Source organism: Monodon monoceros, unplaced genomic scaffold (assembly GCF_005190385.1).
Source record: "Monodon monoceros isolate NGI ecotype Baffin Bay Population unplaced genomic scaffold, NGI_Narwhal_1 Super_Scaffold_6, whole genome shotgun sequence".
Classification (NCBI taxonomy): Eukaryota; Metazoa; Chordata; class Mammalia; order Artiodactyla; family Monodontidae; genus Monodon; species Monodon monoceros.
In genome coordinates this window covers 30551378-30578229 of record NW_021703783.1, presented here as the reverse complement: position 1 = coordinate 30578229, position 26852 = coordinate 30551378, and the positions used below count along the sequence as shown (strand labels likewise).

The window sequence follows — 26852 nt, the reverse complement described above, 5'->3', positions numbered from 1 at the left end:
AGGCAAAGATCGAGAACATGCAAGAAATGTTCAACAAATATCTAGAAGAATTAAAGAACAAAGAAACAGAGATGAACAATACAATAACTGAAATGAAAACTACACTAGAAGGAATCAATAGCAGTATAACTGAGGCAGAAGAACGGATAAGTGACCTGGAAGACAGAATGGTGGAATTCACTGCTGCGGAACATAATAAAGAAAACAGAATGAAAAGAAATGAAGACAGCCTAAGAGACCTCTGGGACAACATTAAACGCAACAACATTTGCATGATAGGGGTCCCAGAAGGAGAAGAGAGAGAGAAAGGACCCGAGAAAATATTTGAAGAGATTATAGTCAAAAACTTCCCTAACATGGGAAAGGAAATAGCAACCCAAGTCCAGGAAGTGCTGAGAGTCCCATACAGGATAAACCCAAGGAGAAACAAGCCAAGACACATAGTAATCATACTGGCAAAAATTAAAGACAAAGAAAAATTATTGAAAGCAGCAAGGGAAAAACAACAAATAATATACAAGGGAACTCCCATAAGGTTAATAGCTGATTTCTCAGCAGAAATTCTACAAGCCAGAAGGGAGTGACATGATATACTTAAAGTGATGAAAGGGAAGAACCTACAACCAAGATTACTCTATCCAGCAAGGATATCATTCAGATTCGATGGAGAAATCAAAAGCTGTACAGACAAGCAAAAGGTAAGAGAATTCAGCACCACCAAACAAGCTGTACAACAAATGTTAAAGGAACTTCTGTAAGTGGGAAACACAAGAGAAGAAAATGACCTACAAAAACAAACCCAAAACAATTAAGAAGATGATAATAGGAACATACATATCGATAATTACCTTAAACGTGAATGCTCCAACTAAAAGACACAGGCTTGCTAAATGGATACAAAAACAAGATCCATATATATGCTGTCTACAACAGACCCACCTCTGACCTAGGGACACATACAGACTGAAAGTGAAGGGATGGAAAAGATATTCCATGCAAATGGAAATCAAAAGAAAGCTGGAGTAGCAATATTCATAACAGATAAAATAGACTTTAAAATAAAGAATGTTAGAAGAGACAGGAAAGGACACTACATAAGGATCAAGGGATCAATCCAAGAAGAAGATATAAGAAATATAAATGGGGGCTTCCCTGGTGGCGCAGTGGTTGAGAGTCCACCTGCTGATGCAGGGGACAAGGGTTCATGCCCCGATCCGGGAATATCCCACATGCCGCAGAGCGTCTTGGCCCGTGCACCATGGCAGCCGGGCCTGTGCGTCTGGAGCCTGTGCTCTGCAACGGGAGAGGCCACAACAGTGAGACGCCTGCACACCGTTAAAAAAAAAAAAAAAAAAAAAGGATTATAAATGTATATGCACCCAACACAGGATCACCTCAATACATAAAGCAACTGCTATCAGCTATAAAAGAGGAAATCGACAGTAACACAACAATAGTGGGGGACTTTAACACCTCACTTACACCAATGGACAGATCATCCAAACAGAAAATTAGTAAGGAAACAGAAGCTTTATATGACACAATAGACCAGATAGATTTCATTGATATTTATAGGACATTCCATGCAAAAACAGCAGATTACACTTTCTTCTCAAGTGCACACAGAACATTCCCCAGGAAAGATCATATCTTAGGTCACAAATCAAGCCTCAGTAAATTTAAGAAAATTGAAATCATATCAAGCATCTTTTCTGACCACAACTCTGAGATTACAAATCAATTACAGGGAAAAAAATGTAAAAAACACAAACTCATGGAGGCTAAACAATACATTACTAAATAACCAAGAGATCACTGAAGAAATCAAAGAGGAAATCAAAAAATACCTAGAGACAAATGACTATGAAAACACGACAATCCAAAACCTATGAGATGTGGCAAAAGCAGGTCTAAGAGGGAAGTTTATAGCTATACAAGGCTACCTCAAGAAACAAGAAAAATCTCAAACAATCTAACCTTACACCTAAAGGAACTAGAGAAAGAACAAACAAAACCCAAAGTTAGCAGAAGGAAAGAAATCATAAAGATCAGAGCTGAAATAGAAACAAAGAAAACAATAGCAAAGATCAATAAAACTAAAAGCTGGTTCTTTGAGAAGATAAACAAAATTGATAAACCGTTAGCCAGACTCATCAAGAAAAAGAGGGAGAGGACTCAAATCAATAAAATTAGAAATGAAAAAGGGGAAGTTACAACAGACATTGCAGAAATACAAAGCATCCTAAGACACAATTACAAGCAACTCTATGCCAATAAATTCTTCCAGCTTACTTATTTGTTCTACTTCCTCAGTTATTCCGCTTTTGATTCCTTCTAGTGCGTTTTTCATTTCAGGTATTGTGTTGTTCATCTCTGTTTGTTCTTTAGTCTGTCTGGGTCTTTGTCAAACATTTCTTGCATTTTCTCAGTCTGTGCCTCCATTCTATTTCTGAGATTTTGGATCATCTTTAGTATCATTATTCTGAATTCTTTTTCAGGTAGGTTGCCTATTTCCTCTTCACTTATTTGGTTTTGTAGGTTTTTACCTTGCTCCTTCATCTGTATTTTTTGTTGTCTCATTTATTTGGTTGGGTGGGACTGTGTCCCTGTCTTACTGGTTGTTTGGCCTTAGGCTTCCAGCACTGGAGTTAGCAGGCAGTTGGGTAGAGCTGAGTCTTGGTGCCAAGATGAGGACCTCTGGGAGACCTCACTCCAATTTATATTCCCTGGGAGCTGAGGTTCTCTGTCAGTCCAGTGGTTCAGTTTCGGTTCTCCCACCACAGGAGCTCAGGCCTGACCCCTGGCCTGTGAACCAAGATCCCACAAGCCACACAGTGTGGCCCAAAAAAAAAAAAGGAGCAGAACAATAATAAAGAATAAAAAATAAAATAAGATTAGAAAACTAGCATATATACTAGAAAAGTAAAACAACTACTGGAAGGTAAAACAGAACTGCAGTAGCAAAAAAAAAGGCCGGAAAAGGCTTTGGCTGTGGGGGGTGGATCTTAGGCTGGGGGGCTTAGTTGGGGGCTGGGTTTAGGCAGGGGTGGGGTCTAGACTCAGGACTTATGTGGCAGGAAAAGGCACTGGGGTGTGGGGGGCGGGGCTTAAGCTCAGAGAGGCAGGAGGGGGCCCCGAAGTGCCTTTGGCATCGGAGTGTGGAGGATCAGGCCTGGGACCTCAGCAGGCTCACTGGGGCCCAGCTGGGTGGGGGAAATGCTAGCCATGTTCCTCGTCCATCCTCTGATCCCCTAGGATTCCTCCCCATTCGCCTCTACTCTTCTTCCCCTCCTCCCTCCCTTGCCCCCAGGACCCACACTGCCAGAGAGGGCCCAGGAGTGCAGAGGACCAGGCCTGGGACACTAGCACGCTCCCTGGGGCCTGAGTAGGTATGCAAAACACTAGCCCCATTCCCCTCCAATCCTCTGAACCCCCGAGGGTCTTTCCCTGTCCCTGCTGATCCCCTGTGGTGAGTGGGACTCTCCAGCCATGGGAACCCCTCCCCTCCCCCAGCCACCCCTCAGGGGTGCTGGTCCCATCCCGCCTCCACTTCTCCTCCCCACTCGCTCCCCCCACGTCTTACCCAGTCACTCGGGGGTTCCGCCCATACCCTTGGGTGTCGAGGTCCCTCAGCAGCATCTGGTAGGTGCCCTAGTTGTGAGGAGACATCAACTCTCTCTCCTTCCTTCTTAAATATTCTTCACTCAAGGTGATGAAATTGAGGCTTACAATGGTTAAATGATGGAAAATACATATAAATACGCACACTCAAAATATAAATATATATCCCAGTCACTGTACTACAGGTTCTCATATATTATGTCATTTAACCTTAAGAAATACTTATTGTTAATATTATTTTCTTCACGCAGATGAGGAAACTTAGGCAGCAAGAGGTCACACAAGTACTAAGCAGTGGAGTTTAACTCGAGCCCACTTCAGGCTGATTCCTAATATATCTAAATATAATTTTTCCTCCAATCAGAGTGATATAATTAGGCGTTCGTTTGTGAGTAATACAATTTTTAAGGGTTTTTTTCCAAATTAATGGATAAGTTAATTATAAGGGACAAAAATGAGGACCTAATGAAGGTAATTTATTTTATACAGTTGGAATATAAGCAAAATAATTTGGGTGTCAGAAAATCTTCTAGAATCTTTTTCAGGTGATTGATCTGATATCTATAAGACATTGATCACCTTCATTACTATATTACAGAAGTCTATACTTTGTTATATGGCTACTATAGTTATGCACGTGTTCAAGACCTATAAGAAAAGTGACAAGAAATGACACTAAAAATAACTTCCCCACACCTGAGAGAAGTCCCTGAGAGAATATCTGGCTTTCTCTTCTTTTGACAGACATAAAGAATACAACTTGCATATGGAATGGCGAGTCTGGTTTTGAGTTGGGATAATGTTAATGCATTTCCTCCTCTGAGAATCAGAGAGTAAAACTAACTGAATATTCACATGTGCTGCCACCTATGTGAATTACTATGAGTCCTATAGTTTACCTATCCTACATCAGGTTTTATTGCATTACTAAAAACTGTTTAAGGTAAATAAATGCATATCATTGGAAATTTTTGGACCTTTAAGTTAACACAGAAGTAAGTCAGTAATGGGAACTCTGATGATCATCTGGGATATCTGAAGGAGAGAAAAAAGGTTTGAGTCCCTTTCACTTTCATTTTGGAGGAAGAGATTATATTAATTTCTGTGCCTATCAGACAGGAAGTGATTAAATCATTCTTAACTACAAACAGTAGTGTCTTCACTTAGGGAAATCACAGTTTTCTTATGAATTTCCCAACTAAATTCTCTCATGTTCTTTTTTTCTTTCTTTTTTTTTTAAACAACTTAAAGAACTTTAAAACATTAAAAGAATTTAAAACTTTTGCTTAAGGGAATTCACAACTGCCTTTATTTGGCAGGTACTTGCATATAAGTGAATGGAAGAAAAAATTCTTTAAGGATTATGAACTCCCTGGCTGCAAAAAGTTTCAACAGCTGTTTGTGGATTCTCTAGTTACTCATAAACATCCCCTCAAAACACACTATCCTTCCAATGGTTATTTAGGACTTTTAGACCTCTCTCAGAAGATAAATTACAAGTGATCACTTTTCAGGATGTGTTGGTTTGGGTTTGTTTATAAAAGACAAGTGAATTATTGAGTATGTGTTCTTTTCTAGAGAGTATAATTTTCAAGAGTATAATATATGCCAAAGGGGAATATGAATAAGGAAACAAAATAATGAATATCTATTATTTTTGTTATAATAAATGTTTTGCTTTTTTTTTTTAAGAAAAAGAGGAAATTTTTGTCCAGCTTCTGCTAATAAGTAAATGTGCTAGGTGAATCTTTAACCTTCATGGGCTTTAGTTTTCTCTGTTAAGTAAATCAGATGTGTTTCTACAGCCTTCCTATGGTTCAAATTCCACCATGTCAAAGATGCTCCTTATAAGTGGAAACCAAAAGGGACAATAGACTGTAAGTCAAAAGCCATTACAATAGACAAAGCAGCTCATTATATAACGATAATGGGGTCGATTTGTCAAGAGGATATAACAATTGTAAAAATATACATATGTAGCAGCAGAGCAACTACATTTATTAAGCAAATACTAAAAGACCTGAAAGGAAAAATAGAGAACAATACAATAATAATAGAGAGGTCAATACCCCACTTTCAACAATGGACAGATCATCAACAAGAAATCAATAAGGAAACATTGAAAATCAGTAAGGATATGTTGAAAATCAATAAAGCAACATTGAACTTGAAATACAATTGACCTTTGAACAACACAATTTTGAACTACAGGGACCCACTTACATGTGTATTTTTTAAAAATTAATGTGTATTACAATACTACACAATCTATGGTTGGTTGAATCTGTGGGTGTGGAACCATGGATATGGAGGGCTGATTGTACAGTTACACACTTTTATATATATTTGACTGCATGGGGCAGTTGGTGTACCTACCCCCCCCCCCAATGTTGAAGGGGGAACTGTATACTTTAGACCAAATGAACCTAATGCACATATACAGAACATTCAATCCGGCAGCTGCAGCAGAACACACTTTCATCTCAAGCACATACAGAACATTGTCCAGAGTAGATCATATGTCAGATCACAAACCAAGTTTGGCAAATTCAGAAGACTGATACCATACCAAGTATCTTTTCTGACCACAATTGTATAAATGTAGAAATCAATAATAGGAGGAAAAAATAGGAGGAAAGCTGGAAAATATACAGATATATGGAAATTAAAGAACATACTGCCGAACAACCAATAATGAAAAAATAAATAAAAGAGGAAATCAAAAAATTTCTTGAAACAAATGAAAATGGAAATACAACATGCCCAAACTTACAGGATGCAGCAAAAGCAGTCCTAAGAGGAAAGTTAGTGATAAATGCTGACACTAAGGGGAAAAAAAAACTAAAAAGAAAAAACCCACCTAATTTTACACTTCAAGAAACTAGAAAAAGAAGAGCAAACTAAGCCTGAAGTTAGCAGAAGGAAGAACATAACAAAGATCAGAACAGAAATAAATAAAATTGAGCCCAGGAAAACAAGAAATTATTGGTGAAAGTAGGAGGTGATTTTTTTAGAAGATAAAAAATGGACAAACTTTTAGCTAGACTAAGAATAAAAAGAAGGAAAAATCAAATAAATAAAATCAGAAATGAAAGAGAACACATTATAATTGAAATCACAGGAATACAAAGGATCATAAGAGACTACTATGAACAATTACACTCAACAAATTGGATAACCTTGAAAATATGGATAAGCTCCTGGAAACATGCAATCTACCAAGACTTAATCACGAAAACATAGAAAATCTGAATAAACCAATAATAAGTAGGAGATTGAATCAGTAATCAGAAACTTCCCAACAAAGAAAAGCCCAGGACCAGATGGTTCTTCTGGTGAATTCTACCAAACAGTTGAAGAAGAATTAATATCAGTACTTCTCAGAATCTTCCAAAAAATTGAAGAGGAAAGAACACTTCCAAACTCATTTTATAAGGCCAGCATTACCCTAAAACCAAAATCAGATAAAGTCACTACAAAATAAGAAAACTACAAGCCAATATCCCTGATGAATGTAGGCACAAGAATTCTCAACAAAATACTAGCAAACCAAATTCAACAGTACATTAAAAGAATCATACACCATGATCAAGTGGGATTTATCCCTCAGATGCAAGAGTGGTTCAGCATACTCAAATCAATAACTGTATACACCATATTAATAGAATTAAAGATAAAAATCATATGATCATCTCAATAGATGCAGAAAAAGCATTAGACAAAATTCAACATCCTTTCATGATTAAAAGCTCTCAACAAATTGGGTATAGAAGGAATGTACTTCACCATAATACAGGCCAAATATCACTAGCCTACAGCTAACATATTCAATGGTGAAGGGTTGAAAGCTTTTCCTCTAAGATCAAGAACATGACAAGGGTGTCCTCTCTCATCACTCCTACTCAACACAGCACTGGAAATCCTAGCGCAAGTAATTAGGCAAAAAAAAGAAACAAAAAGCAGTAAGGAAAAAGTAAAGTTGTCTCTGTTTGTGGAAGATATGATCTTATATAGAGAAAATCCTAAAGATCCCACTGAAAACTATTAGAATTAATCAGTGAATGCAGTAAAATTGCTGGATAAAAAATCAACATAGAGTAATCAGTTCTGTTTCTCTACACTAACAATGAAATAGCTGAAAAAGAAATAAAGAAAATATCCTATTCACAATAACATCAAAAACAGTAAAATTCTTAGGAGTAAATTTAACCAAGGGGATGAAAGATCTGTACACTGAAAACTGTAAGACTTCCGTGAAAGAAATTGAAAAAGACACAAATAGGTGGAAAAATATCTCATGTTCATGGATCAGAAGAATTAATATTGTTATGTCCATATTATCCAAAGCTATATACAAATTTAATGCAATCACTATCAAAATTCCAATGGTATTTTTCACAGAAATAGAAAAAGAACTTAAAATCTGTATGGATCCAGAAAGGTCCCAAATAGCCAAATCAATCTTGAGAAAGAAGAACAAAGCTGGAGGCATCACACTTCCTGATTTCAAACCATATTACAAAGTTATAGTGATCAAAATAGTATGATGCTGCTATAAAAAACAGACACATAGACCAGTGGAACAGAGTGAAGAGCCTAGAAATAAACCCAAGCATTTATGGTCAACTATTATTTGACAAGGGAGCCAAGAATAATCAATAGGGAAAAGACAGTCTCTTTGATAAGTGCTACTGGGAAAACTGGGTATCACATGCACAAGAATGAAATTGGGTCCCTGTCTTATACCACTCACAAAATTAACTTCAAACAGATTAAATACTTAAATATAAGACCTGAAACTATAAAACTCTTAGAAGAAAATATGAGGACAAAGCCCCTTGACATTGGTCTTGGCAACTATTTTTTGGGTATGACACTGAAAGCACAAGCAACAAAAGCAAAAATAATTAAGTGGGACTACATCAAACTAAAAACTTTCTGCACAGAATAAGAAACAATCGACAGAATAAAGAGGCATTGCACAGAATGGGAGAAAATATTTGCAAATCACACATCACATAAAGGGTTAGTATCCAAAATACATAAGAAACTCATACAGTTCAACAGCAAAGACAACAACAAAACCACAAATAATCTGATTAAAAATGGGGGTAGAGGACTTGAATAGACACTTTCATAAAGAAGAGATACAATGGCCAACAGGTACATGAAAAAGTGCTCAACTTCACTAATCATCAGGGAAATGCAAATCAAAGCCACAATGAAATATCAATCACTTCATACCTGTTAGAATGGCTATCGTCAAAATGACAGATAACGTGTTGGTGAGAATGGCGAGAAAAGGGAACCTAGTGCACTGATAGTGGGAATGTAAATTGGTGCAGCCACTATGAAAACCAGTATGGAGTTTCCTCAAAAATTAAAAATAGATCAGCAATGATCTATTTGCTGATAGATCTATTTGCTGATAGATTGCTGACCAAATGATCCAGCAATCCCGAAGGAAACAAAAACAAGATATCAAAGAGATATCAGCACCCCCATGTTCATTACACCATTATTCACAATAGCTAAGATATGGAAACTACCTAAGTGTCCATCAATCCACGAATGGATACATAAAATGTGATATATATGTGTGTATATATATATATATATATATATATATATATATCTCATACATACACATGATACGCACGCACACAATGAAATATTATTCAGCCATAAAAAGAAGGAAATCCTGCCATTTGCCACAACATAGATGGACCCTGAGGGCATTATGTTAAGTGAAATAAGCCAGACAGAGAAAGGCTATACTGTGTTCTCACTTATATGTGGAATCTAAAAAAGCCAAACTCAAAACCAGAGAGTAGAATAGTGGTTGCCAGGGGCTGGGGTTGGGGGGTTTGAGGAGATGTGGGTCAAAGGTACAAACGGCCAGCAATAAGGTGAGTAAGTTCTGGGGATCTAATGCACAGCGTTTTGATTATCGTTAACAGTACTATGTTATATACTTGAAAGTTGCTAAGAGAGTAGATCTTAAATGTTCTCATTACACACATAAAAATGGTGATCATGTGAGGGGATGGATGTATGAACTAGCCTTATTGTGGTAATCATTTTGCAACATATGCATGTATCAATCATTATGTGGTATATCTTTAATTTATACAATGTTATACAGCAGTTATATTGGGCTGGCCAAAAAGTTCATTTGGGATTTTCCATCTCTTACAGAAAAATCCAAACAAACTTTTTGGCCAACTCAATATTTCAATAAAGCTGGAAAAAATACAGATAGATTTATGTATAAAGCACTTCACTGTAGCTTTTTATGATAGCCAAGAAAATCTGGAAAAATAAATACCCAACAAAAAGGTAAATGTTCAGTTATACAAAAAGAACAATGTACATAAAGAGGGAAACACATTAAATGTTGACTGTGGTTAACTCAGGTAATACAATTGCAGATAATGATATTTAAATTTTTTATTTTGGACTTCAAACACATAGATCAGATTTACCATAATTCTTGGCCCATCTGTGTTGTACATGCAAGTTTCCCCTTTACCTATATTAAATTAGATTATTTAATACATAGTGAATACCGGTGGGCTCACCACATAACTGAGAACTAGGGCATCATCGATAGCTTATGTCTTAAGGGAGAAAAGGTAGAACGATATGCCAATACAAAACACATGCTCTTTAAAGATTCCAACATTTTTTTCAGAGATAATAAATTGATGGAAAAAAATCCAAACTAGAATTATTTTCTATATTCTTCTAATTAAAAATTAAACACTGTATTTAAATAAAAACATTTGTTTCTAGTGCCTACAGACTGCATCTGACATTCTGAATTGGCAAATGTATATGAGTTAACTTGTTCTAAACACTAAAGCTAAAGCCAGGGCGAGAGGGCGTGTTGCTTGCTACAATTGGTACAACAGACCAGACTATTGTACAGTCTGTACAGACCAGAACAACTACTCACAATGTGGAGTCTTACATGTGTGTGTGCTCTCTTTATAAAAACCCATAAAGTGTCAGTTGATATGTTTGAAATGTTAAAATATTTGTAAAATTTTTAAGGATTTGACTATGCATTTGTGTCACTTTGCTTTTGTATTACATGGAAGAACTAGATGCTGACAAATCATTCCATAACCAACACTAGTGGCCTCACAGAGCTCACATGTGAGGATGCTGTGATTGAAGAGGTAAGTGGTCCCTTCAAGAAACAGAGCTAGAACTGGGACCAGACTCCTAGTTTGGATTCCTTTCACTTGATTACATTGCCTCTGAAAGGAACATTGGAATGCTTATCTGTGATTTGCTTTATATTGGAACAGATAGCTCTTCTTTCTTTGTACCTATGAAAACTGTTCTTTGAAAGCAGAATAGAAGTCATTGGGAAAATATGATTTCATATGCAAATGTTCACCTTAAACCCAACCTTTCCCGAACACCTTTCAGTAATGCAAGGAAATCATCTGAATGTGTATCACTGAGTATCTTCAAACAAAAACTGAATGTCAGCATTTTGATAAAATTCGTATACGTAGCATAAGGAATCTTCATTTTATATCTAGATTCCTAGTCAAAGAAATGTGCCCTTGGTTACATTGTTTAATCACCAACTTGGAAGGTTCAATTTGCTTTCCATTGTTTTCTTAGGAAATAAAGTTTAGTGTTGTCATAATCAGTGAGGCAAAAGACAGATTTGCCTCATATTTGTTTTATGAAATTACATGACCAAATTAACAGCCATACTAAACTCATTTCTTTCAGTAAGAAATCTAAAAGAATTACAATAACTTTGATGACTATTTCCAACTTTGTGGCATTTTCTCTCTAGCCACTCCTTAAGAAGGCCTTTTTTTTAAAATAGAAAGTCATGACTTAGGAAAATTGTTCAATTTAGTAAACATGGGTATGCAAATTAGGAACTTCTGAGTCATCTCTGCTTGTACTATTAGGATTATATAAAATGGGATTACAAAATCTCAGATTCCATTAAGGCTCAACAGATATAAAAACTAGGACAACCATACAAGGTATTGTGCAAAAGGACATTTTTGACAATGGAAGAGGATGCTATTCATAGTTAAATTTGAACAGTATTCGTACATGGAGACAGTTTAGGGCAAACCAGGGCATATGATTATCCTAACACAAACTGAACCCCAGTCATTTTTACCTACGTAAATTAGCATGTTTATTTACTAGGGTCCTCCAGCTTATAAGTTTGGGGTAAAACATGTGCATCTTCTTTGTTAGAAAGGCAACCGAAAACATCCAGATTTTCTTCTTTATGATCTGGCACAAGTGTATGTTAACTGTTTAACAACAGGGCTGTTAGCTGAATTATTATCGGGAAAAAACCCAAAGACTTTCACACTTTATTTCAAATTTCTCTTCTCCATCAGCTCTCTTCTTCCTTCCCTTTATGTAACCCTTTGTATTTGTTTTCAGGACTCATAAAATAAGAACAGTAGCAGCAATGGTCAATACTTTGTTCACTTATCAAGCAAATGCTGCTGAGTGCCCCCCATGAACTAGGGCATGTGCTAGGCTTTCCAGGTGATACAAAGATAATTAGAAGTGGTCACTTCTGTTAAAAAATAAAAACTATTTAGAAGAAAAAGATAAGTACATAAATAACTATAACCCAGGAAATCACGACAAAAATATTTATAGAATATTTTATATTTATATATATATATTATATATATATATACACACACACATATATATAATATATAATAGTCCATTGTATGTGTATGTATATACATACAATGGAATATTATTCAACCATGAGAAAGAAGGAAATTCTGTCATTTGTGACAACAGGGATGGGCCTTGAGGGCATTATGCTAAGTTAAATAAGCTAGATAGAGAAAAAAAATATGCATGGTATCACTCATGTGGAACATAAAGAAAACAAAATAAAGTCAAACTCTTAGAAACAGTGAGTAGAAAAATGGTTTTCAGGGGCTAGGGGGGTGAGGTAAATAGGGAGAGGTCAGTAAAACAGTACAAACTTTAAAAGAAAAAAAGAACAAATAGCTATTGGAAAGGGAGAGGATATCTGTTATAACTGCATGGTGGTCTCAAGCTCCTTTCCAATTCCCTTGTGCAAAAGGTGGAAAGGGATTGTGCTGCTCAAAGGTTGGTCCATACAGACAATAATGGGAATCCTCATATATTCCTGCATCAAATATTGAGCATCCACTATGAGACAGGTGATATCAGGCAATGATGAACACACAGGTAAGGCCTCTGCCCTCACAGCCTAGAAAGGAGCCACACAGCTCTATATGTGCACACTAAGGAAGCTTTTCTGAAAGTTGGCTCACAAATCATGAAGTTGCTCAAAAAGATATGATTAAAATCTCACTAATGCTTATCCTCTTGTTAACTACTTTTTTGAATGAACATCTTCCTGATTCATAATTCTCTTTTCTTTAACTATGTACAAGAGGGATTATATACTTAAATTCTCACAAATATTCTGCACGTATTCACAGGAATCCAGCTCTGGGAAATAAATTTTGCAAAATGACACTTCTCAGCATAGCACAAGGGTTTACTTACGCTTTGCATAAGAATTGCCAAGAGGAAGCTAATTAATATGCTAAATGCTCTTTCTTGTTTGTAGATACTAGCCCAAGTTTGGGTTTCAGTTAACATTATATAGAACTCTGACACATACTTGTCTTTCTCTCTTTTCTACTTTTAATACCTCTCCAAGCAAACTTCTAAATCCTCATTCATAGTGATGACAATGTACACACAAGGGCAACTCTATGTGCACTTAACTCAGGCTATTGGATATGTTTCTTCAACTTAATCTTAGGGGAAGGAATAAAAACAACTTCAAGCAGCATTTCTAAATGATAAAAATCACCAAGCTCAGAAATGTGGCTTAAATTACTTGCTTGTCTTGGCTAACATGATGTTTTATACTATCCAAATGTTGTACTTATTAATTTTCTGACTGTCCTCTATCAACACTGAGTTTTGAGAGTTGACGGCAAATGGTGCAGAAAATTCAACGTCTTCCTTACATTCCGGCAGTAGCAAACATACTTTTATTAGGAGTTGGACAAAAGAGCTCTGTTTTCTCAAAGGCTTTCCCTTTAAATTATTTCTGGTAAAGGCCGGATTTGAGATCCGCCTCTGACTTGCTAAAGGCTATTTATGATTTATTTCAACCTTTAGCTGGCTCTAGGGAAAAAAAAAAAAAAAAAAAGAACAAAGTTGAAAATACAGAAAAAGGAGTGCTTAATCCTCAGTATTTCAGTGGAAATAAGAGTCGGCACCCTGACTCTTATGATGGCTGCATTGTGTAAATTTTGATATTTTTATTTTTTCCCTCAAAAATGAAATTAAAATCCTTTACATTTTTAATTAGAAAACAGTGCCATCATTTTTTAAAACGATCAAATTTCAAGCTGTGAGTCTTTTAATACAGGTTGGTCTGCTGAGACTTTTCTGAAGCACTGGGGGGAAATTTAAAACCCAGGCAAATAATTTTCTGAGGCAAAGTGGTGATAGGCCATGGTGAGATATGGGTGTCATAAAAATTTCACAGTGGTCCCTAACACACCAGAGTCACCATAGCATTGACACATTGACTATAATATCTCCAGAGAAGCATTTGCTGTCTATCATGGTTCTGAAGGGAGCTGTTACCATCTATCAATGCAATAATCTGCATGTTAAAGAGTCCTTAAATATGTCTTTACAAGATAGTCAGATCTGTTTTGGTCTATTGGGTCAATAATCCACACACTAAAAGTCCCTAAATATATATTCACAAGATAGACAGATCACCTTTGGTTCACTGAGTCAATAGACCTTTAAAAAGGTGCCTATATGGTTGCATAGTTTGTTTTTCAGCAAGTTCAGAAATTCAGTTCTGTACTCTTTTTGTCTTTTAAGAGTAGATTTATTATGCTAGTTCCAGTGGATGCCAGAAGTTGAGTTTCACTCTGGCCTATGATATTTTGCCCTCGAAAAGTCAGAAGAAAAAACCCGCCCGAGTACAAACTATATTAAAACTACGAGGTGAGGAATGGAAGTGCAGACACACAGGCAAAGCCCTCCGGGCCAGGATGAATGCTGTGCTTTCAGACTATGTCTTACCCCTGCCTCTGTCACCGGTCAGCTTCCAGCCTCCCACCCTCCTCCGACTGCTCTGCTGGAGGCTCTGCTTGCCCATCTTAAAGCTCATTTCAGCAGCAGAGGGATCTTACGAGGGCTGCAGAACCTGGCCCTGCTCTCCACCAGCTACTTATTCTGAGTTCACCTCCTACCGCTGCCCGACGCCCTTGCCTCTGCCCCCAGAGCACACCGGCCTCTGCTGTTCCTGGAGCCCACCAGCTGTGGTCCTGCTTCCGGTCCTTTGTACTTGCCCTTCCCTCTGTCTGGAAAGCTCCTCTCTCAGAATCCACACGGCTAGCTCTTTTACTCTCTTTAGGTCTCTTATGAGAGAGGCCCTCCCTGACCACCCTGTATAAGAGAGCAACACCTCATCCCAGCACCATGAACTTCCTTCCTCTGTTACCCACACCGTTTGTTGTCCACTAGCAGTTAAGCACCATCTGATATAATATGTCTTTACTTACTTGTTTCTTGTCCATCTCTTTCTCCTAAAGGTTAAACTCCACTGGGGCAGAGGCTTCATCAATCCCAAACTTAGATAAGAACCTGGCATATTTTTTTAACGGCTCATTAAATATTTATGGCACAACTGAATGAAAGCAGATGGAAAGGAGTCCTGTCTCTACTTTTCCGATTGCCTATTGATGTGTTTTCATGTTTAGGTTGAAGAGGAATGAGTACCTCTTTCTGAGATGAAGTCCTCTGTTTGGCCATTAGACCTCTGTTCTCCATAATGCTCTCTAAGTGGCACAAAACAGGTCCTTCCTGAAGGACCACTGCATCCACTGCATCCCCACAGCTACTGGGTTATAACAGAGTTCCTGGAGGAGCTGGGGTCATCTGAGCCTATCACAGAAACACTTGACCAGCCTGCTTCTAAGTGTAATACTGTGTAAAGGCAGCATTTCTAAATCTCCCTGTCCACAGTCAGCTCTGGTGATAGCAGAGGACTGACTAGAGCTCACAGTCTCATCTGATGCAAACAAGAGGGATGGCGTGTGGCACTGTGCCACGTTAGCATAACAGACTGAGGTGTACTGGGTAGAGCCATTCTCTCCTAAGCTTGGTCAGTTATCCTTGGGGTATTCCCCAGTGCTTCCACCCCTACTTTTAGCCATGCAGATATTCTCAAATGTATCCCTTCTCAAGACCGAAGCCTGTCACAGTAACGTCTTCCTTATTTAAATTTCATGGGAATATTCTTTATTTCAGTAACTCAGAAAGGTGACTTTGGCAAGAGAATCACAGCTGACAGCAAAGCAATGACCATGGTGGTGTGATTAGTAGAGGCTGCAGGCTACAGAAGGCCTGTCTGAGCATTTACCACTGTCATCACACTGATGCTGGTCTCTCCTAGGGACGGACATTGGTCAGAAAAGAGGATGCAGCTCAGCAATAGTAATCACTATAGAATCTGTCTGTATTGTAATAGTGAAAGATATGCTAATTAATTAAAAGAATTTTTACTGTGAACCTGCTTAGCCTAAGCAAGTCTTTCTCCCATGTCCTCCCCTAGCACACAGATGTATTTTAATAAAGCTTTAAGGCACAAACGAAACAAAAAGCTGAAGTGATCTAGATAAATCCATTCCCCAAACCCAAAGCAATTAATTAACTGAAAGAAAAACATCATTTAATCTTGAATTATTTGGATAAGTGACTCAACTTTGTAATTTATTTTGCATGAATGGGCAAAACTTAATGGCTATTTCAGTGTATACCAGTACTTAAGCAGATTTATAAAATAAAATTTTCAATCAAATTAATGGAGAGGAGGGGATAAGAAATTAACATGAACAATAGCAACAAAACCATCAACTCAGATACTAGGTATCATCGCACACCCTTCCAAATACTGGCTGAAAAGAAATAATGATTTCTGTAATCCCCAGCAATGACTTTTGCAGGGGCAAGATTTCAAATAAACATCTATTTGCTTTAGGTGAGCTTCACTGAATTGGCCTTATTTGATTTCAGATCCCCCTAAGGGAAGAGATTTCAGGATTTCCTGGTTGTAAAATGGAAAAGAACATTTTGCTGAACTTGTATGACATCATCGAAAGCATTAAAAGGGCAGATAATCACAGGTTCTCTGGCTGTTTACCAGAGCTTCTTTATCTCCTCAATCTACTTTATTTCCAAATGTCAGAGTAGTCTGAAACCTTTCAAAGATTTATAGACTGCAGAAGCAGAGGAAATATTAGGATAAATTCTTTAACTTTTGTGAAAGCTTTTAAGTAATTAATAGATGGGCTTTTGGAGTTGTTTCATAACACAGTACAGATACTCTGACATGTACCGTGTGAAGGCTAAACATGGTCATCTCTCAATCTAGAAAGTCACGGAAACTGCTCTTTAGAGTACTTGAGTCATTAAAAAAAAAAATTGAATTAGTGAAGGGGAATAAAAATAATATAAGATTTAGTTTATCAGCTAAAATAAAAGTACTACACAATGAATGAAAATAGTAAATACAGTCTCGGTTTTAAATATAATTTCTTTTCCAAACTCTACTTGGAAATTCTCTTATATTACAAAACGAAGAAAAAAATGTAGCTGCCATAATATTATTTATATAAAACAACAAAAATGTGAGCAAATTATTTTCAGGCTTGTATTATAAAAATGTTTTCCAATATAATTAAAATACTAGTGCCAAATAGCTGAAACAAATATTTAAAAGCTCTTACCTTAGATATATAATAGGCAAAATAGTTCTCACAGTAATAAATTAATTTTTTCTTTGTTATGCAAAACACCTCAACCATAACTTCATGAAGAAATGTGAAGTGTTGTGAAAATGATCTTACCTCATATTCAAAGTCCTCAGTTCTGTCTGCATCAGCAGGCAAGCTGGAAAGATACTCATCGTCCTCATAAAATTCATGCTCCATCGGATGAAGAGAATGGCAGCTATGGGGAATGTAGCAATATGATAGGAATTGATCAAAAGGGTTGTTCCCAAGATTAAAACTAATTTTAGAATTTCACTTTAGTTTTCACCGCTCGCCAATAAGACCTTTAGTGATCTAGCCTTTAAACGAATTACACCGCAGAAAGAGCAACTGCTTTTCTTTCTCCCCCTATATGAAGTCCATCAATTTGATTTTCTAAGAGAATACTAAGATAGTGGCTCAGGGTCAAGCTTCATTCTGTGAAGGGGCATATGTGCGACCTCCCCCCGCCGTGGTGCTATATCGATACTCTGGCCTCCTTCCATTCCAGCGAATGGACTTGATCCATGCATCCGTGTGTGGTATTTGAGACTGAAGTCTACCCAAAGGTGGGTATTTTATAACAAAGTACTTCCAATTTCCTAATTACAGCCTCAAACCGGTTCTGAAGTCTGATTTTAAACACGCAGTCGGCCCTCTGTGTCCGTGGGTTCTGCATCCGAGTATTCAACCAACCGTGGATCAAAAAATCGAATCTTTAGTTTTATTTCCAACCTTGAGGCTATCCCAGCTACCTTGCAGGAGCCATGAGAGGACCCAGTGGATAGATGAATGTAAAGACAGGCATTTCCAGTTGTGGTGGGCTCTGTACTGGGACAGTGGGGGGAAGAAGTGCGGTAGCACGTGATGCTGGTGAGTGTGGGGCAGGGGCCTGCTGACTGCGAGGGGCACTTCAGGAGGAAGGAGGATGAAGGCCGTGGTACCGTGGTAGGAGTGATGCTCTGCCTCCTCGACGTAAATGGTGCTGTGTATGCCAACCTCCCACCACCCTCTGTCTCTCTGTTAAGCAACTTAATCCTGGCATGGACAAATAAAGTTGTTATCTGTACCCCCCTCCCCCCCAAAAAAATCGAATCTGAGGTTGGTTGAATACTTGGATGCGGAACCCGTGGATGTGCAGGTAGGGTGGGCACTGTGTTTTTCAGATTGTAAATCGTACTCACATTGCCCCCATTTCTTAAGATTTCCTTCCTCTTTCTCCCTCATAACCCACATCTTTCCCTCTTTGATAAAAGGCATGTCCACAAATATTAAAGAATGTTCATGGTGATAACTCACTGGAAACTCCTATAAGCCACAGATCTGCATAATCCCTTTAGAAAATTTCTCAGGACAAAGAGAACTGATGGAGTGAAGGGAATGAAGAGGACCCAAGGCATTGTATATTACTTCTATGTATCATTTAACTTTGGGGAAATGTTTTTCACAATTTATAGAAGTCCTTTCAAATTGTTATATGCCGTGATAGAGACACTGTACATTATACAATATGAAAGCTAAGCACAGTTGAACAGCAAAGGGCATGAGGTCCTCTATAAGTATTTCCAAGTCAGTGAAAAGGCCTGAGTGCAATTAACCAAGTTGGTTTCAGGTGAGACCTCTAAGCCCAGCCATTTTGGACATTATGAACAAACTGGAGTTAGTAGCATAAATTAGTCCCCTCAATACTAGCTGAAATGCCAGAGATTCATCCTGGTGCCCTCACACAGTCAGTGTAAATATTCTACCAGCCTCTTCTCACTATACTGTAATATTCTCTGATTTTCACGCGAATAGCAAAAGCAGTACAGTTAGTATCTTGCTTGCTGGTCTAACAGGTGAACCCTCCCAGCTTAAAGCTGGACTGGCTTTTTTTTTTAACTTTTTATTTTATATTGGAGTATAGTTGATTAACAATGTTGTGTTAGTTTCAGGTGTACAGCAAAGTGATTCAATTATACATATACATGTATCTATTCTTTTTCAAATTCTTTTCCCATTTAGGTTGTTACATAGTATAAGCAGAGTTCCCCGTTGAGAAGCCCATTTGGGCTGGTAAAACATCAGAGCCTGCTGTTTGGGGCATCTGATGTGTTTCTCTGGTCTTTGACTTAGTAAGTAGGAAGCCCTGCTGTGAAGAACACCTTATTAATTCAGTAAACATTTACCAAGTATCTACCAGATGCCAGGCCCTATGCCAATGGCTGGAAATCGGTTGGTGTCTTTTTAATTGGGTAGAGCAGCAAAGTGGGAATTTTAATAGAGTGAGATAATTAAGGAGAAAATAGAGACACTGTGAGAGTACCTACTACAGTCCTAAGAAGTCTGCTAGAAGAGGTTACCTTTCAGCTATGATCTGCAGGACTTGGGAAGAGGACACAGCGTACTGGTTAAGGGAGTAGGCAGTGGAGTCAGACCTCCTGGGCTCAGGAGCCCGGCCCTATCGCTTCCTTGCTGTATGACCTTGCCGATTACTTAACATTTGCTTCCTCATCCGTGACATGGGGATGGTAATAATATAATGTACTCCCTCAGAATGTTTTTATGAGGAGTAAATGAATTAATAATTGTAAAACACTTGGAATACTCCCTAAAACATGTTAAGTTAGCTAATAAATGTTAGCTATTATTCAATCAAGAAAGTATTTATTGGATGGCTACTCTGTGTCACACTCTACTAATGAATATTGTATATTTGCTTGCTTGTATATTTTTCATCTCCCCTGTAGAATATAAGCTCCAGGAAGCAGTGGCTTTATCTTTTGTTCCCAGTTTTATGCCCAGTACCTAGTTCCAGTACCTGACACAAGGGGCTATTTAATAAGTAAGGGATAGATGACTAGAATCGTAGGTCAGACAAACAGAGCCCCTGCCCTCCTGGAACTTGAAGTTTCAAAGAGTGGTTTCCAAAGGATGGCTGCACATTAAAATTGCCTAGGGGAATTTCTGAAAAATCCTAATGCCTGGGTTTTGGCCTGAGGTGGGATTGATCTGGGCATTGCATTGATACTGCTTTTCAAAGTTCCCAGATGATTCTAATGTACACGTGTGAACCACTGAGTTGGACTTAACAGAAGCCACTAAAGGGCAGGCGGGTGTCAGGACCAAGTGTACATTTTACTAAATGGAGCATGGATTGCAGTAGGCAATGAAAATGCAGCCTAAAGAGACTACTGCTCTTATAAATCAAGCTCTCAGTAATGTTTGAATATTTGCTTAAAAGTTCACAGAACAAAGTGTGTGGAGCAAAACAAACTTCCAAAGCTGCAAGGGTAGCATTATTTGAATAAACTATCTCTAACTGCCTTTAACTCAGGTAAAAATTGAAAAGAAATATTCCTTTAATAATTCCTTATTTTGTAGCTCTATACTTCTTCTTGGACAGCCAGGATCTTTGGTTCACGTCTCAATATATCAGGTAATTGCTTCCTTTGGAGAATTACACTTTAATAAATTTCCTAGCTTCTCCTTTAAAGAAGAGAAAAGCAAAAGAGAAAAAGAGACAGAGGCGACACACAGAGAAGAATATAGTGCCAACATGCCACTTCTGGGTCTGTCTTAACAAGGTTTTTGGCAGCTTCGGTGAGAAAAGCTATTTCCCTGACCAGTTCTCATGAGCTGTGTGAGGCTTGTGTTGACTGGAAATATGAAGATGAACTAATCAGAGCCAGACTTTTTCACTCAGCATCTCAGCAAGTATGATTCCTGAGCTGAAACAACCGTGCAGGTCAGGAAAAGTAAGCAGGACAGCTGAGAACTAATTGGATGGAGACACAGTTACAGACACTTTCCAAACAGAACTGAGAACTTGTCTCCATAATTGTCAACTTGCTACAGTGACTGTTTCTTCCCAACACCTACTTTCAATGACGAATGACAACAAATAGGGCTTTGGGAGAAATGACAGAAGAATACCTGTCTGAGAGCAGAAATGGACAGATGTCGGGCACTGGAGGGGTGGGTGGCCTAAGTTTGGCCAGGGCCATGATATGTTCAAAGGTGATGTCCGTCTGGGTGCTGGCATTCACGAGCCGCACTTCTGGGGCCGTCCCATAGGCTGGTTTACTGAGAGGTGTTCGCCTTAGCACCTGGACCACAATGGGCTCCTTGGCATTTCGAAAAGCTTCCACTGCCTCTTCATGGGTGGCCTTTGAGAGATCCTTCCCATTGACCTGCAAGATAAAAGGACATTGTTCACCTCAGAGGAAAGAACAGAGAGGCTGTCACGATAGATTAAAAAAAGGTGGGCAGGGGAGGCTTAAACCAGCTCTGCTAAGAATTTTGTAAAGGAATATTTAATCAGACATTGACATTTATTGAACTTTTCATCAGCAGGAGAAAGTGAAGGAGACTAGGAAAACAGTTATTGCTTATACCTTTAGCAAGCACGTCATCAGAATTATTAGTAAAGATTTCAAAACTTAAACAGCACACAAACTTCAGCAAATGTTCAAAATCTTCAGCTAGGTAGAAATGTTAAGTATATCCTTTTTAAAAAATGATCTATCAATCTCTTGGTGGTATTTTCAATATTTAATCAGTCTTACTGACTTGAAGTCTAATTTGGGGGGATATTGTCAAATTTCTTTCATATTCATCATTTTAATCCAAGACCAGATTATTGCTCATGTGCATATTATCCTAAATCCTTGCTATTCAAGGTGTGGTCCATAGGCCAGCAGCATAAGAGATTAGAAATGCGGAATCCCTGGCCCTATCCCAGACCTACTAAATGAGAACTGGCATTTCAACAAGATTCCAGCTGATTTATATGCACGAGAAAGTAGCACTGCTCTAAAACACCTCTGAGTGAGCATACCATGTCCCTTGCCTCCTTGCCTGTTTCCATTTATACCAGTTTATGACTCTCCAGTGTAGCCCTGGACATAACAGAGGAAGAGGTGATGTTTGTCTTTGCCCTCCATCACTGCTTCTCAGTTGGGCCAACCATTGGCATTTGGGAGATAAAAATTATTCTTTTAGTGATGATACTCTCCCACACCTGCTTATGTAGGGCCATTGATGTTCCCCAACATTTGTGGCACCCAAAACAGCCACACTCTTTTCTGATCACCCTCTTGAGAGACAGTACAGAGACTGCTCTCAAATTGTCATCAATTTATTCCCCTAAAATGGGTCCTGATAGCACAGCCTCTTAGTGGAAGTTGTGTTTTCATAAAGGACTACAGAATCCTGAAAGAACTTCACAACTCCCACCTGCAATGAATCAATAATATTGGCTTTTGCAAATAGGAAGACATACTTGGGAGTACAGTACTGTGCTCAAAACCCCTGAAATTATACCATTTCTAGACAACTAAACTACCTGCCTGTTGGCGAGGCTCTGATAACTGCTATGCTCCAGTAAATCCTTAGAGATCCCTGGGTGCCTTCAAAAGAATCAAAGGGAATCACTGAGTTGCAGCCAGAGAGTGATTGGCTGACATTCAAAGGAGCACATTTTCTCTCCCTGAGTAGACAAAGAATATGTGCGTGCTCAAAGCAAATGTGCGGCATTTGGGGGTAAATGATACAATGCCAGGTAGAAATCATCATGTCATGTAGAGATGGGCTTAATGACCTGGAGGAGCTAATTTGCTCAATCGACCCTGAAAGAGTTAATGTGCCTTCAGAAATTGAGCAATTAAGTTTCCTCACCAGCACCATATGACCCAGTACAGTTCTCGAATAACTAGTAAGAAACATCAGTTTGAGATTTGGGTGTGTACCTACCAATGTGCACACTCACTAATCTGTGCATTTACTCTCTCATTCTTTTTTCCACGAACTAAACTTAAACATTCCCACTGAGTTTTCTCTGGCACAACCTTGGAATGGCTTGATGACTTTGGGCATACAGGAGGATGTGAACGCGGGACACCTACTGACCAGCATTCACTCCTTGAGCTGCTGTTGGATGACAGGCACTCTGGGCTGAGGCCACCACTCCTGAGGACCTGCAGTCAGCAAATGATAAGAGAAGTTCCAGGATGGAAAAGCACAACCTAAAATCTGGCCTCTCATGATGAATAGCGTCATCCTCTGGGTCCCATATTGTGGTCAGTATTTATAAATTCCAGGGTTATGGAAGATGATCCAGTGGTAGATAATACTGCTCTGTCAGTATCTATGTGTTAGGGAAGAATTGCCCTTTTGTCCACACGTTTCCTGCTTCATGGTGTCCCTTCAACTTAGTGAATATTTACTCGTACAAGATTTCATACCCTTCCTTCTCTGAAAAGAACTCCTGGTCACAATCTGTTATCAACTATTTAAAATCTACTGGAATTATGTCAATAATGTTACCTTTTCCTATAAACCTTGCATCTGGAGTAACTCTTTTCACAATGGCAGAATGAAAGAAGACAGAGCCCTATTTTTTTTTTTTTTTTTGCGCTACACGGGCCTCTCACTGTTGTGGCCTCTCCCGTCGTGGAGCACAGGCTCCGGACGCGCAGGCTCAGCGGCCGTGGCTCACGGGCCCAGACGCTCCGCGGCATGTGGGATCTTCCCGGACCGGGGCACGAACCCACGTCCCCTGCATCGGCAGGCGGACCCTCAACCACTGCGCCACCAGGGAAGCCCGACAGAGCCCTTTTTGAAGGATCTTCAAGCAATATCTGAGGGTAAAGGGAAAATAATTTGTGGCCATGGTTTCTTCCAGTCATACATTTAAATCCTACTAATGCATAAATTGTGTGTCATTAAATAACGAACAAATGCCATTATTCTATTTCTTCCCCAAGGTGGCTCAGTACCTTGTCTACAATCTAGTCTTGATATTCCTTTGTTTCTTATTTGTTTTAGTGATCTTCAAAGCAAGAATAATTTTTAAAAAGTGAGTTCCTTACTGATAATGATTATTTATTTTATGTTCCAATAAGGTAAATAAGATTATTTTTGCAAAGTTCAGAAAAGTGTAAAAATTTCTGCAGAAACATAAAAATTGCTGGAGAGTATTTTAGGCTGTGAAATTATTAGTTCTTATTGCAATGCTTAGTATATGCAGATGTTAGCTTTCATACAGCAAGATCAATAGCTATCGATTCTAAGAACTGTACATTCATTCATTTACAATCATGGCATTTATATGCAAATTTATTTTTTTTTCCTTTAAGATAATCAAATACAGTCTTAAAAAAGGACAGTCAATATAATCTGAAGTATCTTACGTCCCCATTGGGAACGCTCTTTTCTTCCAGTTATCATGCAGCTGACCTCTATTTTCATAAGCTATTTAATATCTCTCGAAGTAAAGAAGTCTATGACCTTTAAAGGCTCTGCTGCCCCATGTGATCCCTTAGAAAATGTAAGCACTGATGATACAAAACACTTTTTTTTTCACTTCACTTGAAGTTCATCAACATACTGTTAGCCTACCAAAAGGTCACCCTTTTATAAATTATGCCTTTCACAACAGAAAAAATATTAGCTTTAATTGGGATTTTCTGGCAGTTGCTTTGCTCAGTTTTCAGCTAGGGAGAAGAATAATGTTGGAAGAATACCTGAGGTTTTAAAGCTATAGAAAAATTCTGTAGTAAACTAACAAATAAATGAATAGCAAAACTTTGTGTTTTTTTCCAAATGGTTAGATCCTAAACCAACAAGATATTTGGTATTTCATGGTGCCATATCCTTATCATTCTATTTATTTTCCATCATATTCTCTCCATCCCTCCCTTTACTCCTCCTTCCCTCTTCCTTCCTCTCTGTCTCAATCTTGGTTTTGTATGGACAACACATGTGAAATGAAACTGGAGAAGGAGAAGCCGTCTATTAAATGTGTTCCAGTTAATACAGGTAGTTAAGAGTGTCGATCCAAACTGTTCTAGGTGCCTAGTAAACAGAAGGAAGCAGAAGTGCTGGAAGTTGATTTTCAGGAGAAAAAAACTGGATGAAGAGTGTTGGGAGCAAAATCCATGGGAGGAAATGAAAGGTAATTTGAAAATTAAAAAAGATATACCAATGTATTATGGGGTGTGCTTTGAAGTGTACATGTGGAAGGGTTTCAAGAAGCCTGGTGATTTGGTTTAAGCAGAGTGTAGAGAACAAGACCTTTTTCTAAAGTGGTTGTTAAACGGAATGAGTGAGAGGTTAGAGCATCATAATAAACAAGAGAAGTATATGAGATAATTCCCTCTATTACTCTAACATCTGGCTTTTTGAGAACTGTGGCCAAAACTGATTTGGTTCTAAAGCCACCTAGCAACTAGAGTATAACTGAAAAGACTCATGGGATTGCTGTTTGATAAGAGGCTTGTGGCCCCAGAGTGGGGTGACTGGACTCCGAAATGGTGATTAAGTTACCCGATTTGAGGTAAATTAGAAATCAGGCACATTATTGATAAAGAGGTTATCAGAATTGGTAACAGCATAAAAGAGGAAAGGAAGATGCCAGTGATAGAAGTTGAGGAGAAATAGAGACGTGGTTATCCTCATAAAAACTGGATTTGGGATTGGAAGCAAGTAGAAAGAGTAGCCTTAATCATGCCAAACTTGAAGCACTTCTAAGATATTCAGATAAGCTAACAAATAATCGGATGATAAGTGACTAAAAGAAGAACTAATCATGGGAAGCCATTTCCAGAGAAGGTCCTCCTCTCACCCCTGCACTTACTTTATCAACTTAGTTGATAAGTTGAAAAATATACACATTTTTACTGCTATGAAAAAAGTGTCTTGTTTCTAAAAAAATATTTTCCATTTTATTGATAGAGAGAAGTGAATAGGAGAAAACTAGTAACTTTTCAGCAATTAATGCAAAAAAAGTATGAATACATTTGTTGTGGCAGATGGGCTAATTAATCCATAAGCAACTTGTGAATGTTAAGCAAAGAATATAGCTTTTCATATGTAAACCAAATCATAGCATCATTTGTTGAGGCTTCTGTTTAATGAACAATCAATTTACCCTTTGGGATAAATTGCAAAATCTGGGCTACTTGTCAACAACCTCCCCAGTGTGACTGGTGGCCTCAGCTTGGATATGAACTCCTCTACTTGGACTAGTCCTCCAAATCCACACACATGCAAAATTTTCTTGAGTATCAGAAAGAAAACAGGCTTTTCGCTTTTCCTTTTGTAGTGCAAACAAGTGCATAAATGGCCAAGTCACCCCGGTGAGGGTCCATTTCCAGAGTCAGCTGTTTGGGATGATTAGGGTTTCCAAACCTCTGTGCCTCTTGCAAAAAATAAGGGTGTTTAAGCATCTCTGCCTTTCATGGGAGAATACATATGGGAATACTCAATAGAAGAAGTATAGAATACCAAGGATTATGTACAATTTCAAGTTGAGAATAAGCAAGCATAAAACACTTGAATATTGTTTTTTTAATGTTTATAAAATGTTATTGTTTCATTCATTCATTTATTTTCAGCTTTATG

The 26852-nt window shown here is 38.2% G+C and overlaps 1 protein-coding gene across 2 annotated transcripts in view; it reads right to left on the bottom strand.

Moving 5' to 3' along the window:
• Positions 1-26852, bottom strand: part of PDZRN4 (PDZ domain containing ring finger 4) — a 371452-nt gene that overhangs the window by 47603 nt on the left and 296997 nt on the right. For both annotated transcript variants that reach the window (XM_029205432.1, XM_029205434.1), the window contains 2 exons: positions 21384-21640; positions 17565-17667 (listed from right to left, as the gene is read on the bottom strand). In XM_029205432.1, the coding sequence (XP_029061265.1) occupies positions 17565-17667; positions 21384-21640 (360 nt within the window). The remainder of the gene's footprint in view (positions 1-17564; positions 17668-21383; positions 21641-26852) is intronic.